The sequence below is a fragment of the Hydractinia symbiolongicarpus genome, chromosome 2 (assembly GCF_029227915.1).
Source record: "Hydractinia symbiolongicarpus strain clone_291-10 chromosome 2, HSymV2.1, whole genome shotgun sequence".
NCBI lineage: Eukaryota > Metazoa > Cnidaria > Hydrozoa > Anthoathecata > Hydractiniidae > Hydractinia > Hydractinia symbiolongicarpus.
The window spans coordinates 26,271,589-26,288,030 of NC_079876.1; the positions used below are offsets into that span (position 1 = coordinate 26,271,589).

General features: G+C 33.3%; 1 protein-coding gene across 1 annotated transcript; it reads left to right on the plus strand.

The window, feature by feature from the left end:
- The first annotated feature begins 44 nt into the window (after positions 1-44).
- On the plus strand, positions 45-15,292 carry LOC130630395 (RNA exonuclease 1 homolog). The gene is made up of 15 exons (XM_057443886.1): positions 45-474; positions 1,655-1,702; positions 1,798-1,958; positions 2,652-3,380; positions 3,474-3,575; positions 3,859-4,098; positions 4,318-4,657; positions 5,014-5,145; positions 5,535-5,648; positions 6,102-6,175; positions 6,788-6,892; positions 9,017-9,132; positions 12,778-12,916; positions 13,491-13,611; positions 14,730-15,292. Exons 1-15 carry the CDS (start codon positions 375-377, stop codon positions 14,861-14,863), a joined length of 2,655 nt encoding a protein of 884 aa, XP_057299869.1. The 5' UTR covers positions 45-374; the 3' UTR covers positions 14,864-15,292.
- The last annotated feature ends 1,150 nt before the right edge of the window (positions 15,293-16,442 follow it).

The window sequence follows — 16,442 nt, forward strand, 5'->3', positions numbered from 1 at the left end:
AATAAATCTTGGTAAGAAGTAATTAATATTGATTTTAAAGTTTTTATGTTAACATTCATTTTGATATTCCATTAACAATGTACAAATTCCTGTAATGTTTATCACTTTTGCAAATGTAGTGATTTTGGACTTTTCTACATTTTAAATTGCAGAAGGTTATTATAACTACCATGGTTTGTACTTTTGACCTTTAGCTTTCAATTTTACGGTACAACGTCAAAATATTTCTAAAATGACTTTCAAACTAAGTTATATACAAAAGAGTTTATATATATTAATTTAAACCTGATTAACATGTGTGTTATATTTTAGTCTTAAAATAAGAACATATATATACATTCCGTAGCAGTATCTTAGAGCATACTGGACTTTTAATGTTCCCATCTAGTGGGTTTTTTCGCAATGCGTTTTGTCCGTTCTATCAACACGAGTTGTGTCACAGACCATATTGTCATTTTAAGCACGTAAAACAAGGTAAGAAATTATTTATAGTGGTTTATAACTAACCTTTCTAATTCAATTTATTTTACACTTGCAGAAAATTGCTGACATGAAATTTCAATTGCTTTATGTTGTTAAGAGATTTTTAACTTTGGAGATTTTTTTTTGTCTTACAATCGCCTGCCTGCATGGCCAGTTGACTCCTACAGCATTGCTAAAAGCATTTAACTATTAAAAGTATAAAATCAATGGTCAAACATCATAACTGCATCATTAAAAACAGTTTACAACCACCTGTGGTTTAATTAAATTATTATAAAGTATGATAAAATGTATTTAGTCTGCGGAAAAATCCATTGGAAATCATCCATCACTATTTGTAGCTCCATTTTGGCTTACAGACAGAAATATGGCCAACATTTTAATATAGATTACATTATAATCATTATATTATAGACATTAGTCATTAGCCAGTGGAAAAATCCGGTAGTTTGTCAGACATCAAATTTTTGCCCATCATACATGTTTCTTGCATCGGTATTTTCTAGATTTTGTCTGCCTGGTAACATGAAGTAATTAAGTTACTCAGACAGGGGTTTGAAATAAAGCTTTGGGGCAGCCATTTGAACATACAGACACTATGTTTAGCATTATGATATAGATATTTTTTTGCCTGTAGTCAAACTAAGCGTTCTTTTAATTTATGCATCTGAACTAAAATGTTTTCATGTCAAACTAATGTTTGCAGATTACATTTTATTTTTATTTATGTCAAATTTATTGTGAATGTAATAATTTTCTCTGGAAAAAGAGAAAACCATTGACTATTATTAAAATAACTATAAAGAGGTGGTATTCATTTCAAAATTACTGGAAAAGGACAAAAAAACTTGCACGCACAAACAAATTTAAACACTACATGCATAACAATATCCCTACAAACAGTACTTTTTCAAAAAAAGTTTTTATATACAATTAAGATCTTGGTGAATTTTAAGGCGTCTTGCTTAAAATGATTAGAAAGAGTCTAAAACGACTATCCTTGGGATTCCAGGCCCTGCCAAGTCTATGTGAATTTCTTTATACTTACAAGAGGCGAAAAAAATTGTTATCAGGAGAAAAAATACTATGGCAATCAAAAAAAAGTGTTGTGTCTCTGTCTTTTATAATGAATTTGATAGTGGTTTAATTTATAACAAACCTGTTTATCTAGAGAAAAAAGAAAAAGAAAAACTAAAGAAAAATGAAAGTGACACGAAGAGTATGTTGAAGGATTTTTTTCAATTTTCTGTTAAACTCTTATTTATATATGTGTGTGTTTTCAATCTTTATATTATTTGTCACATCATTCCATAGATAAGAATTCAGTTAATAAGCAGAGAAGTTTAAAGGAAGTTGATGGTTCAACATCGCGAACAGAAGCACAAAAAACTAAAAGTAATGACGAGGATGATGTTATGAAAATAGTAAAGAACATACCTCCATCAAAACTTGTTGAGTATGCCAAAAGAAAACAGGTTTGTTTTTCTTCAATGTGTTTATCTTCTCAGGCTTAGAAATTTGGCGGAAACGATTGTTTCGTTTCCCTGACGTTTCCCCAAATCAATAAAGACGGTCAAGATAAATCGTTTCCCTTGGACAATTTTTCAAATTATAATAATTTTATATTATAATATATATATATATTTATATTATAATATTTTACTACTATGGAGTAGGTCTTGTTACTAACTAGGGCGATTATGAAATGGTTCTCCACTCGGTTTAAAGCTAATCGTTACCTTCGTCAATGTATCGTTTCGGCAAGGTCTACTTCACAGAAACGAAAACTACAATGATTTTTGTGTTGCAGAATAAAAAATACTAGGTAATGACATCTAAAATCTCCAAAATAAACCTAAAAAAATGATGATACTTCTAGAATCTTTCTTAGTTTAGACCAAAAATATTGATTCCTTTTTAAATCTCCTAAATTGTTTATTTTAAAGCATGCATTATGATTTTGTAAAAATAGACTATTACCTATAAACACTCTATAATGTCCTTTTAAAATTGAGTCAAATCTCCTTTGAAATAATTTTTTATACATTAGTGTTTTTTCCTAAATTTTGACCCTCAAACCTTCTTAATTCTCCTAAGTTTTAGAATGAAGCAGCTAAAAAATGGGTAAAAGGTATTTTCAGCATTTTTAATATTTTTATTTTTTTTAGGAGGAAAAAAAGTTAAAACATTTGTTAGAGTTGATTGACAAAGAAAACAAAGAAAAAGATCGCACATCCACTTCATCTGAAGGGGATGACCAGAGAGGATTAATTGATGCCTTTTACAATAAGACCAAAGTCATTGGGCAATTCACATCTGATCGCGTGCAGATAAATGATAAACCGTCACTAGATAATATTACACCCACTTTGAATGCAGTGGAAAGGAAAGTGTGCGAATGCGATGACCCAGATTGTACCGGTTTTATTGATAAAGTGGATAAAGACGAAAATGTATTTTGCTATAATGAGAAGGAAAACTCAGATGATGACGATTATAGCAATAAACATAAAGTGAAAAAGAAAAAGAAAAACAAAAGAGCACTTTCTGATCTTGATTTCTTCGGTGTTGATTCTGTCAAAAACGATAAAATTTTAAAGCAGAAAGCAAAAAAGAAGAAATTGAATAACAAAAGTGAGCTTGAAACCAGAAAAGAAAAGAGAAATATTGACTTTTCAGGTAATCAAGCTGAATTTCCAGAAGATGGTAATGTATTTAATATTATAAATGACAATAATAAAGAAAAAATCAGGAACAAAAGCTGTGATGCTGGAAAGTCTGTGGATATAAAAATGAGAGTAAACGAAGCTGGTATAAAAGACTATATTGCAGAAGATTGTGTCATAACAACTGGTCAAGCGAGTTTAAAAAAGAGGACTGCTCATTCAGCTGAAGAAGTAACTTTTTATCATTGTGTCCAAGTAGCTATTTCCATATACTAATGTTTATTGAAACAAATACAGTAATTTATAATTCTAACTTTAATTTAGGTATCCCGAGCTCCTGTTCAAGCAAGGAAAACAAAAAAGGCAACCTTGTCATACGTTTCACCTGGTCTGGCAGCTCCACCACCGCCTTCCTCTCTACAAAGTGTATGTCACATTGTCCTGTTCTTTAGTTATATAGGTCAAGCTGTGCAACAGTTGTGGATTTACAACCTTGTTGCCTGTAAAAGGGTTTTAAGAAAGCCAGTTTTCCGAGTCACAGGGAGAACCTAGGGATAAGGTCTTATGAGAGACATTTTATTCCTATAGCCAGCCATTTCAAGAAAGATAGGTCAATTCTCAAGGAAATCTCAGGGAATTTGTTTGCAAATATTCCATAAAGAAGCTACAGCATAACCATATGCAAGTTACTTTTTTGCCTTTCTTTTAGACCTCAACTGTACCAAACGTGAGTGCTAACATGGGTTATACAACTGAGACAGGAGTCTATGTTGGTAAAAAGCGAGTTGCTCATGCATTCGTTCCTCCAGTTGTTGAGGAAGTTAAAAGACCCAAACTTCCAATCGAGATAGGTGGAAAATTGCCGCATTTGTTACGTCAACGTTTCTTGAACAAAATAATTGATGAGTTAATGCCAAAATGTAAATCTGAAGCTGTCGCATGTGAAAAGGTTTAATTTTTAAACGTAATGTTATCTTACTTGCACAGAAAGATTTTACTTTTCATGGTTAATGAAAGTATGATAATCATTCGTTTCTGTTGCATGTGAAAAGGCATGAAGAGTTTTGAGGAAATATTACAATTGTTTTACACTCACAGGAAGAATAATTTGTATTCCCCTTGTCTGTGTTCTTGTCTATAAATTATTCTGTACTAGTGTTACATTTAGGGTTTTGCAGAAGAAGCTGTCGCGTACCAACGCAGCTCTCGCAAGCAAATTTACCTTAACTTATGTGCAAACATAATAAAGAGAATTCGCGGTATGCCTGATTTTGTCCCTACGATGGAGAGCAGTTTTAATCCTTTAATGACAGCTGCAACGACAGTCCAAGTTGTGAACCGCATCAATAGCTCTTCCCTACAAGGCTACAAGAAGATCAATACGGAGAAAAAAGCAATCAAAAGAGCGATCAAGCCTCCCTCTTCCACACTGATCAATGCTGCCAGTGTTATAGCAACATCATCAGCAACCAAAAGAAGGTTGTCTGCAGAGGTGGTTGAATTGAATGGTAATAGCTTATACCAACTGTTTGATAGTTATACGAACTAATGTAGATGCAACACTTATTCATTCAATCATTTGCAATTCTTGAACTGTTGTAGATATGCTTACTGTTCTTGATTTTCAGGTACATTTTTTCTGACAAGGTTAGAAAATATTTGCGAAACTCAATAATAATGTTAATCGTTATAATAATAGCCGTTGTCTGTCTGTTAAATTTTATATGCAGCTTTTACACCTGTAGTTAATAGACAAAAAAACATAAAAAATTCTGTAAGAGGGTACTACTTAAGTATTTTCTTAAAGAAAAAACTTTTATTTGTATTGTGGCTGGATTTATCGACTGCATTGTTTACATTATAGAATCCAACTTCTACCACCACTTACAGCAATATCTTCTCTCGGATACTCAACTTTGGGAAAACAAATATCCACGTGAAGATCCTGATAATTCTGAGCTAACTATCATTAAAGATTACACACCTCAGAATAATTGTAAGTGGCTTTTGCACTGGTGTTTTTGATGAAAAAATTTTCTTGGAGGAGGAAAGAGCTTGTTTGGGTGTTATTTATAACAATATGTTAGTATTAGGTCAGGAAAAAGAAGGAAATATATTGAATTTGACGTCTAAATTTGTGCTACTTAAAAAGATATCATGGACTATTAATTTTCTTATTTTTTAAAGGCTATTCTATAAATTGTCTTTATTTTTTTTTTGCATCTTTGCATGTGTTAAATTTCTTACTTTATTGTTGGTCGATCAAGAAAAAATTGGAAGGGCCAGAAATTGTGCATACAATAAAGTAACACCCTGGAGGAGGATAGGTTCTTCCTGCTCTCGATATTTCAATATTTTTGTGTTAATGTGTTAATTTTGTGTTAGTACTGAAAAGATTGTGTTGTCGATGTGGCAAAGATTATTTCATGAATTTGAAGGGAAAATATGTTACACGTGAAGAATGTCACTTCCACTGGGGAAAGTTACGGAAACGAAAAGGTATGGAAGTATAACATATACCCAGGTTTCTTTTAACATAAATTTTATTCAAAATGGTGCAGGGCTTTTTGGGAACATCCAATTTCAGTGCCTAGAAAAAACACAATTTTAAAATCTATGAAAATTGCTTTATTTCTTTCTTGTATGATATTTCCAGGGTTTTAGATCTAAAGAACATATCTTTATGAAGAAACACTAAACACAAAAGGAAAAATGATGGATATTTTAACCCTTGTATTTTTGCATACTTTTTCATACAACTGTCTGTGGAAACATAACCAAACACATGTAACAAAACAACCACACGACTGATTATGATTATAAAAGATTTATCAGCTAGATTCCCCACTGGCGCTACTGACGGCCGAAATTATTTTGTGGATCAACCTCTGGGGGTATAATGCTTGTATTCTAAACATAGACAACTGATTTGATTTATTTTTTTATTTTAAGAGAGGGGTGCTTGGACATCGTATTTTTCATGTTGTGAATCGGATGGTAGTGGACAACCATGTTCCATGTGTAGGGTGAGAGCTGTGTTTATTTGATGTTTTATTGGTACAAACCTACGAAAACCAAGAACGCTTTTTTTTCACAAAGTTTTCCCAATTTTTAAGTGAAAAAATATAATGCCTTTATTCTTCGTGATTCATTAAGAAAGCATTAAAAACATAGAAGGGAAGAGAGTTTTTTGTAATGGTGAGAATAGTTGTAAATGCGATTAGATCACGTGCATGAGAAAAAGATTTATTAAGTAAGTCATCTAGCTTTGAAATGCTTAATTTGTGACCCAACTTATGGGAGCTTGAAAGAGTCTGGAGTCTAGTTCTCCCTAATTTCTGACTTTTTAGAAGACCATTCACTAGGTGTGAATAAAAATAACCTTTATAGATGAACATATAACTGTTGCAAAAATCACGAAAATATGTCTTAAGCTATATGGAGGTTAATATCAGCCAAAATGTTTACGCGATACCGAAAAAAAACCGCCCACTTTATGTCCCAACCACTTCAGTCGGTGGTTTTTGATTTATTACCCCCCCTTTCCAAAAAAATACAGAAAGATCACAGAAATATAAGCTATTTCGAACAGATAAAACACGGGTGTAAATACAGAGATTCAGATATTATTTTTATAGCTGCACGTGTGTGATATGATTGGTTCATTGCACAATTATGTATCCACTGACAACTGCGACAACGAGGATGCCAAACGAAAAGTTTTTGCGCTTGATTGTGAAATGGTGAGTGATCTTCTAGCGTGGTGTTGTTTGAAATATTGATGTGGTTTTTGAATGATTCTGATTATTTCTATTTCGTGTCGTTTACATCAAAATGTCTGTTGATTTCCGCCAGCGAAGGCGAAATCTTTAAAATCGCCTGAGAAGATGGATCGATGGATGGATGGATGGATGGATAGATTAGACGGATGGAGGGATGGATAGATTAGACGGATGGAGGGATGGATAGATTAGACGGATGGAGGGATGGATAGATTAGACGGATGGAGGGATGGATAGATTAGACGGATGGAGGGATGGAGGGATGGATAGATTAGACGGATGGAGGGATGGATAGATTAGACGGATGGAGGGATGGATAGATTAGACGGATGGAGGGATGGATAGATTAGACGGATGGATAGACGTTTCACGAAAATAACACCATCAAAAAAGTCTTTCATCAAACATTCAGAAACAAAAAAAAATAAGAAAAAATATAAAAGTATTGATAAATTATAAGGGTTTTTCTGACACTACTCATCAAGTGAGTTTTTTCCTTTACAGTAACCTTAAAGATATTTTCCAAGTTGTTTTTCAGAGAAAAAGAGAAAATAGACAAATTTTCAGCCTTGCCGTTGTTCGTATTTTGTTTTTATTGTTCATCAATTTTCAGGTTTATTATTTTTTTTTCAAAATTGTTCTTATAGAGAAATGAAGTTTATGTAAGTTAAGTTAGCTATGATTTACAGTTTCATTAATAATCAAAAATTGAATTTTAAAATTTTAAAATATTCAATGATTTTGTTCCCCCATATTACCCACTTTTTCAGATTATTGCTAATGGCAGAAATTTTTAAGCCGTAGGCCTTCTTGTTTTTGTTTCGTGCGTATCCAAATTATTTTTTTACGTGTTTTTTCAATTACTTCGGAACTTACTAATTTGCAGTGTCTATAATATACCGATAAAATTGATAAGAGAGTTTTAAATAGAGAATCTGGATGAGAGAGTTTTAAATAGAGAATCTGGATGAGAGAGTTTTAAATAGAGAATCTGGATGAGGTAGTTGTAAATAGAGAATCTGGATGAGAGAGTTTTAAATAGACAATCTGGATGAAGGAGTTGTAAATAGAGAATCTGGATGGGAGAGTTTTAAAAAGAGAAACTGGATGAGAGAGTTTTAAAAAGAGAATCTGGATGAGAGAGTTTTAAATAGAGAATCTAGATGAGAAAGTTTTAAATAGAGAATCTGGATGAGAGAGTTTTAAATAGAGAATCTGGCTGAGAGTGTTTTAAATAGAGAATCTGGATGAGAGAGTTTTAAAAAGAGAAACTGGATGAGAGAGTTTTAAAAAGAGAATCTGGATGAGAGAGTTTTAAATAGAGAATCTAGATGAGAAAGTTTTAAATAGAGAATCTGGATGAGAGAGTTTTAAATAGAGAATCTGGCTGAGAGTGTTTTAAATAGAGAATCTGGATGAGAGAGTTTTAAATAGAGAATCTGGATGAGAGAGTTTTAAAAAGAGAAACTGGATGAGAGAGTTTTAAAAAGAGAATCTGGATGAGAGAGTTTTAAATAGAGAATCTAGATGAGAAAGTTTTAAATAGAGAATCTGGATGAGAGAGTTTTAAATAGAGAATCTGGCTGAGAGTGTTTTAAATAGAGAATCTGGATGAGAGAGTTTTAAATAGAGAATCTGGATGAGAGAGTTTTAAAAAGAGAAACTGGATGAGAGAGTTTTAAAAAGAGAATCTGGATGAGAGAGTTTTAAATAGAGAATCTAGATGAGAGAGTTTTAAATAGAGAATCTAGATGAGAGAGTTTTAAATAGAGAATCTAGGTGAGAGAGTTTTAAAAAGAGAAACTGGATGAGAGAGTTTTAAATAGAGAATCTAGATGAGAGAGTTTTAAATAGAGAATCTGGATGAGAGAGTTTTAAAAAGAGAAACTAGATGAGAGAGTTTTAAATAGAGAATCTAGGTGAGAGAGTTTTAAATAGAGAATCTGGATGAGAGAGTTTTAAAAAGAGAAACCTTGATGAGAGAGTTTTAAATGGAGTATCTAGATAAGAGAAAATAAATTCAGGAATTACAAAAAAAAGGCAATAATTACCAGTGTTGTAGAAAGTATAATTTTTTTTTGATAGTGTTACACAACGCAAGGATTAGAATTAACACGTCTCACCGTCGTTGATTTCAACCTGGTGCAAGTCATCGATTTATTTGTCAAGCCATATAATCCGATCGTCGACTACAATACCAGGTTAGTTTTTACCGCCCCTGTTAGCTTTTTTGTTGTAAACAACGTTTTATATAACATGAAGACCAAATCCTTTGTAAAACAAAGCAATTGGCAAGAAACAGTTCAGTCTGAAGTGTGTAAAAAAGGGGAAAATACAGGAAAAATAAAGAAAAAGGAAAAAATACAGAAAAACAAAGAATCAATATATAAAGGGTTGCATAGCGGAAACAGTGGTCTATGCTCTCAAGCGAAATATTTACATCGTACTCCATGACACATATGAAGAGAACTTTTATCTGTTTCAATAAACAGATTAAATAGGATGTTATAAAAAGATGCTAGAGTATAACGCAATCTTCTTTTATACTTTTTGCTAAATGCGTGCTAGCGTGACCCTAGCCACTATTAAATTGCGAAAAAATAAGCCCTGGGAAAAGATCATCACAATAGGCATTCGTTTTCAGAGTGAAAAAACAGCAAACATACAAATTTGCAGCATAGGTTATCTTATTAGTTTCCATAATTAAACGCACTTTTCCGTTTCCGGGATTTTTTTGTTTGTTTAACAAAAAATCTAGCAAAATGGGAGAACGGAAATCAAAAAAATCTAAATACGCGCTTAGTAAAAACCTTAAAAACATTTTCATACAAGGTAGAAGTAAAGATATCTCTATGGTTAACTGAGCAATGTTACGTGTACTCTCTCATAGAGCATTCTGGCTATTAGCCTGCATTCTAAGATTATAAATTAATTTTAATAGATCTTTCCCGAATTTCCTAATTCTGCCAAACAGAACAAATTACCTAATTTTGAAAATTTTCTGTTCCTTAAGTGCCTCAACTGCAAAGTGAAAGTTACGGTCAAACCCTTATGTAGCCGAGCTTCCTAAGAATATCCTTGTTTTCAAAATAATTATTTTCTTTAAATCTAAATAAAATCCAACCAGATTATATTGCACTAAAAACTTCATTTTTGTCATGATAATCTAATATTGTATCTGAATATTCTTATTTAAAGAGCACAGAACCATTAAAAAAATTTGCATGATATCAAATTATTATTATTTTTGAAATTCAAAAAAGATTTATTGATCATACTTTTCAATACGTTTTATACTGTGACTACTCAATAATTGTGGTTTTTATTGAGCTATATAAACAAGCTGAAACGCATCGCAAAAAACTAATTTGAATACAACGGGCCGTTCATAATTTATAATATTAATTTTTTTTAATCTCCTTTATGTCATGATGACGTCAACGCATGTCCATACTCTTACTCCTGACCTCCCCACTATTATTCTTCCCCACAGTGGTAAATTTTCGTCCTATAAGTAAATGTGTTCCAATCATAACTATAACAGCGGGGTGTTTCTGCTATAAACAAGTAAATACAATTACAAACGAATCAATACACATTAATTTTGTGGTTTTTAAAGAGCTATATAAACGGACTCAGGTTAAACGTATGGCCTGTATTTTCATTACGCCAAAAGAGGTCATCACAGTTATGTTGTTCATTCTGTGTGGAATTGTCGCATGTTTCTGCGATGCTGAAACGCTACTTCTACGCTTTATTGGTACAAGAAAGGAGATACAACAAGAATCATCAACATCTGCATCAAGTGAATTGTTGCTTACGAGAAAAACAAGAGATATGAACTTGCAAAGTGTGAATGAAGATGCCACTCGTGTAATTATAATGAAAGACGATGCAAAGATTTGTGTGGTTTTGAACTAACGTTTTGTTTTAAGCCTATGTATACACCCTTATTGAGACATTGGGATAATTACAAGGTAGAAGAATGGAACGTAACAGTTAAAATGATGGTTTTCGGAATATATTTGCAGTTGGTGCTTCTTATCATGTTCATACAAGAGGGTGAAGAAAATAGCAAAGGAGGAAAGATTTTCTACAATCAGATAATCTTTGTTATCAAAACAACATAAATTATTATTTTGCTTTATAACTTTTTTATCGTGGTAAAAAGTTCAATGTAATCCAATAAATATCTTTACCATTTTCACCTTCTTATAAAGCTTCCCGGTGCGGGAATAAGTGTAGGATAAATATTTCAAAACTTGCAGTTGTAAATGCTATTATAAATTGAATATAATTAACATTCCGAAATTTTTGTAGCTAATTCTTTTCTATGTGCAGACTACGCCAGTTTCTGCAATAGAAAGTCGAAACTGGATAAAAATATATCGCAGAAACATTTGTATTAGATCTGAAGTTTCTCGACAAACACAGGCATTACCTACGGAGTTTACGGGGCCTGTATCCTCACGAGCTTATTGGTAAAAAAATCAGCAAAACAAAGTGGTTGGTAAACTTATTACGGTAAAAAATATTTAGTGGTTTCAAACAAGGAGCTTTAAACCTGTTGGTGCGAAGTAGTAGTCACTGAGCCAAATATTAGTCACTTTGGGCGCAACTTATAAAAATATGCCAGCAATGCAGAAGTTAAAAAATCCGAAGCAATTAAGTAATACTTATCCAATAATTTAAACCAAAGAATTACATTCTCCTTGAAAAACCGCTCTAACAAATTTAAAGAGAGTTTAAAAAACAAAAATCAACCGCGAAATTTGATTGTTGTTTTTGTCTCACTTATTTCAAGATCCATATTTGCCATCTAACAAAATTTATTAGGTAAGCGAGCTGTCACATGACTGTTTTCATAGCATTGTCCATTGTTTAACATATTGAGAAACTTCGTCCCAGACCTTTTGTGTTTGTTATTCAGTTGCGTACACAAAGACTGTTTTACAAGTTGGTACGCAAATCGCAATTTCACCTATATCTAAGAAAAATGGTGAAAATTTTTAATAAGCCCACTCCGCAATAATACGAGCTAAAATGCAAAATGGGCTACGCTTAGCTCCGCAAAAATGAAAAAATACAGGAATTAAAAGTAATCTGTTGACTGTTGGAAAAAGGCGTCAAATATCGCGAAAATTTCTCTGTTGTACATTCTGAAAAGATTTAGAACGATAAACTACCTAAATATTTGTGAGGACAAAATTTCTAAAATCACCCCCACAAATATGAAATCACCTTTTTATTATTGGTACAGTTATCAATGGGAGTCCTGCAAAGAGGGTTTCATGGTACATTTAAAGTTCCATTATGAGTTACGAGAGCAGTGCGAATACGCAACTGTTCAATTTTACAACAACCTAAGATATCAATTCAATTCTCAGGCTAAGTTTTGAGCAGAAAGGATTCACACTTTTACAGTTTCTGTCATGACATCTCGGGAGTGAACCCACAACCTGCACTGGAAGCGAAGGTTGCCACTCGATGTAACACTTATTTCAAATTTAAATTGAGTTATTCAATTAAATTCATAGACTGGAAGGAAATTGACTGTTGCGGGCATCGGCACCCCTTTTTTAAAAAATTCAAGGTTTTAACGGATCGTAATGTGGGCTGTTTTATTAGAATATTTAACAAGGGCGTTTTAAACTACCTATCTGTACAGTCTTCTGTAATGTTTACACTTGCCAAAAACTTGCAAAAGTGTCCTTATATTTTCATACAAGATTGTAGTCTACATTTAAACATGGAGGTCCATGATTTAAGAAACAGCAAACTTGATGTTCGTGTGACCACTCACTAACTTACATTTAAATTAAAACAGTATTTTTCTTTTTTTTTAGATTCAGTGGAGTGACAAAAGAACATCTGCAAGACGTGACGACAAGTATCGACGATATACACGACATTTTGTTGAACATGTTTGATAAAGAAACCATCCTACTAGGCCACAGCCTGGAGAGTGACTTTAAAGCACTGAAAGTAAGTGGGCCTGGTTTCTGTATGTAGTAGCAGACCCATGAGTGGATATTGTAATGAAGTATATTAGTATAGGATATTAGCGTAATTTTTATTTTCGCGCAAAACTTAGTTGAACTGCGAACTCCTGAGCAATCGCTTGTTGACTTACGTTAACGAAAAACGTAATGCGCGAAAAGAGTCAATTCAAGGGTGTTTGTAAACTGAACCCACGACAAAATATAACGCGTTAACGAAAAACGTAATGCGCAAAACTGAACCCACGACAAAATATTACGCGTTAACGAACAACGTAATGCGCGAAACTGAGCCCACGACAAAATATTACGCGTTGACGTATTTACTTACTCGTGATATTTTATTCGTGTTTCTATATTTAATTTTTCTCATCTCCTTTATAAGAAATACGACTGCTTTGATAGGTGCTTAGTTGAAAAGAAGACTTTGCTTTCATATCAATAGAAAAGAATGCTTAAATAAGCGAATACGTCGAATTGTTCGATTTAGTTAACTGATTTTCTGTGACAGACGCATAAGACGTAGATCACATTCAATACTAACACGTACACCTTTTTAGTTAATCCACAGAAATGTAGTCGATACCGCCCTCGTGTTTCCGCACCGACTTGGTTTACCGTTTAAAAGAGCGCTTCGTAATTTAATGGCTGAACATCTGCAGAAGATTATTCAAGATGGAGGTTAGCTTATACGGTTTTGTTGTTGTTGTTGTTGTTGTTGTTGTTGTTGTTGTTGTTGTTGTTGTTGTTGATGATGTTGTTGTTGGGGTTTTCTTTTGTTATTGTGCGCTTTAGATTGTTTGTTTTTAAAACAAATAAAAAATTTTTATCAAGAGACGTTGAATTTTAGTTCTCCATTAATTTTCGTTAAACGTAAAAAAATTGTGATAGGTTTAATTTGGTGCTTGAGTGAAATTGGGTTTCTGGTGGGGATTACAATTCGCGAATGATAACGAAAAATGCTAGTTTTTGTGAAAATCGAGTCACATTTGGTAAAAAAAGAGCTTCGAAAGTATTTTGACTAAATTTACCAATTTTTCCAAATTTTCCTAAATTTTCCTAATGCAAATTTTGTCTATGGTAGCTCTTATATGAGAAACAGGGGTCAAAGAGGCTCCACCGATTGGTCTTCAAAGTTAAGATACATCGTGGCTAAACCAGTTACTTGAGCGCTTGAGGGGGTGCGGAAAATAGCTAGAATAAATGTTCGCTTCGCGAGAAATATTTTGAGGAACGAATTAAATTTTTTTATTAAGAGATTAAGTAAGGTTTCACGGGAATGTAATTTTGTCATTCTGCGGAAATAGGCTAGAACATTCCCTACGGTTGTTGGTCATTTAAATAAATCCTTTTAAATCGACGAAAGCTGACACTGATCACTAACAGGCTAAAATCTGGATCCAAAATATTGATTTCTCCTAAAATCTCCTTAAATTAATATGGTTGCGTCCATTTTTTTTTTAAATAGTAAATTTTTGTTCTTCTATAAGACGAAAAATTAAGCATTTGTGTATCTTCCAACAGGACTGATAAATTTTATTTAAATAAGTGCAGGAAAGATTGAAATAAAAAGCCTCTCTGACATACAAGAAAAGAAAGACTTGATTATCAGTACTTCTCTATTTCTTCCTAAAGTTTTTACAAAATTTTCCATGGACGGATTTTTATACATTTTTTGTGTGTTTTTTCTAAAACTTCAACCCGAAACCTCCTAAATTCTCCGAAAGTTACAAAGTTTTACATCTGTGGCCACCCTGACGAAGTAAAAGTACGCTTATATTCTGTGTCAAACTGTTTAGAAGCTGGTCACGATTCGTGCGAAGACGCGCGTGCGTGCATGGAGCTGATGAAATATAAGTTTATAGAAGACAACAAGAAAGTGAATAGACCAAACAGTTTCAAAGCTATTCCGTCGTCATCGCTGAAGCTGTGACCGTGTTGTCAATTTTAAAACTGTCCATCGTCGTCATCGTTCAGGCTTTGATGGCGTCGTTTTCGTAGTGGGTGAGCTGTGACGGTGTCGTAAGATAGCAAAAGAGACCCTTGTACCAAAAAAGGTTGTTTGTTTGTCGCCGACTTGCTCGTGCTGAGCGACACTTAATATACTCGTCTATAATCGATGCGATATCTCGCACAAAAACCCGACAAGTCGTCACTCATAATGACTTTCACGGATGGTAAGAGAGAATCGAACGTAGTTCTCGCATACTAGCGTTATGTCACGCCACTTCAAGTTGTTGGCCGTCAATTTACTTTACTTGACTCATGAAAACAGATCGATGCCTTTCTGTTTCGTTGACTGTTTCCATGCCACATATTTTATTTGCGTTATTAATATTTACAAATTAAATTAATTTATCGACGTTATTTTTATTTGTTATTACATTATAAACTATAGAAATGATTATTTACCTCTGTTGGTGATCACAAAGTTTTGGTTATAGATTGCGAATTCAAATTTATTTTTTAAACTATGACCAGAAATGCCTTCTAGAGTTTTTGTATTCGCTATCAAAATTTTTTTAGGTTTTGTTACGTCAATGTTATATTTAAATTGATGAAGTTCGTATTTCAAGTGTACAACAAATATCAACATAAAGTTTACATTTTAATCATTCGCCTGACCACCCATCTTTTTGCCCCCGTCGCCCATTCCCTCCTTCCCCCTTCTTCTCCCATCCCTAACAAAAGAACACCTCAGATAACCCACCACCAACCCGTTTAACGTTTAACCCACCCTTTTCGACTCAGAAAAAATGGAGCTCTACATATATCAACAAGCCAGGCGTTTCCGATGGATGTTGGATCGTATTCGCACAACTTACGAACATGAACAGCGACAATAAAAGAACTATTTCACTAATGGTCTACAACAGTTACTTTGAGGGGAAATTATTGCAGTGCAGTGAGAAGAAAATCATGAATGTGAACTTCATCACCAGAACTTTGTCATATAATATTTTCAACAAGAGCTGGAGAGAAATGATCAACATTATCCTGCTATGTCATCGTTTTTTTATTTAGATGTGAAAATCACGTACTGCAACGTCGTTCCCAGGGCATTTGCTTTGTTGATGAAGCTGATAGGGCCGAAAGGCTTGGTCACTCCGTACTAACGGCTTAGGGGCCACAAGATCCTGGGGACGAGGTTGTAAATACTGGTTTGCAAAAATAATCGTGAGTAAGCGCTTTAAATGTTGACTTAAATTGACCTGCCAACTTCAGGCTGAGGTATTCATATATTTCTTTCAATAAATCATCGGGGGACTGGAAACAAGGTTACTTAATTAGCTATTTCTAAGTTATAGTGTGTTTAATAATAACAGAAATATGTGCAAATTAATTTTGAACAATAGACTGCGTTTAAAGTGATTATTAAGTTGCCTGGCAACAAGCAGTGATTTAAAATATAGATAAAACGTAAAGTAGCTGCAATAAAAAAAAATTGTATTGATAGATAAAATACAACAGAATCAGATCCGCCTCGAAATCCTTTGTGTTAGATCGATAAA

Coding starts and splice junctions, on each gene's coding strand:
- LOC130630395 (XM_057443886.1), top strand. CDS start 375: ATGTTCCCATCTAGTGGGTTTTTTCGCAATGCGTTTTGTCCGTTCTAT. Junction 3,576..3,858: donor CGCCTTCCTCTCTACAAAGT/GTATGTCACATT, acceptor CCTTTCTTTTAG/ACCTCAACTGTACCAAACGT. Junction 5,649..6,101: donor AAAGTTACGGAAACGAAAAG/GTATGGAAGTAT, acceptor TTTTATTTTAAG/AGAGGGGTGCTTGGACATCG.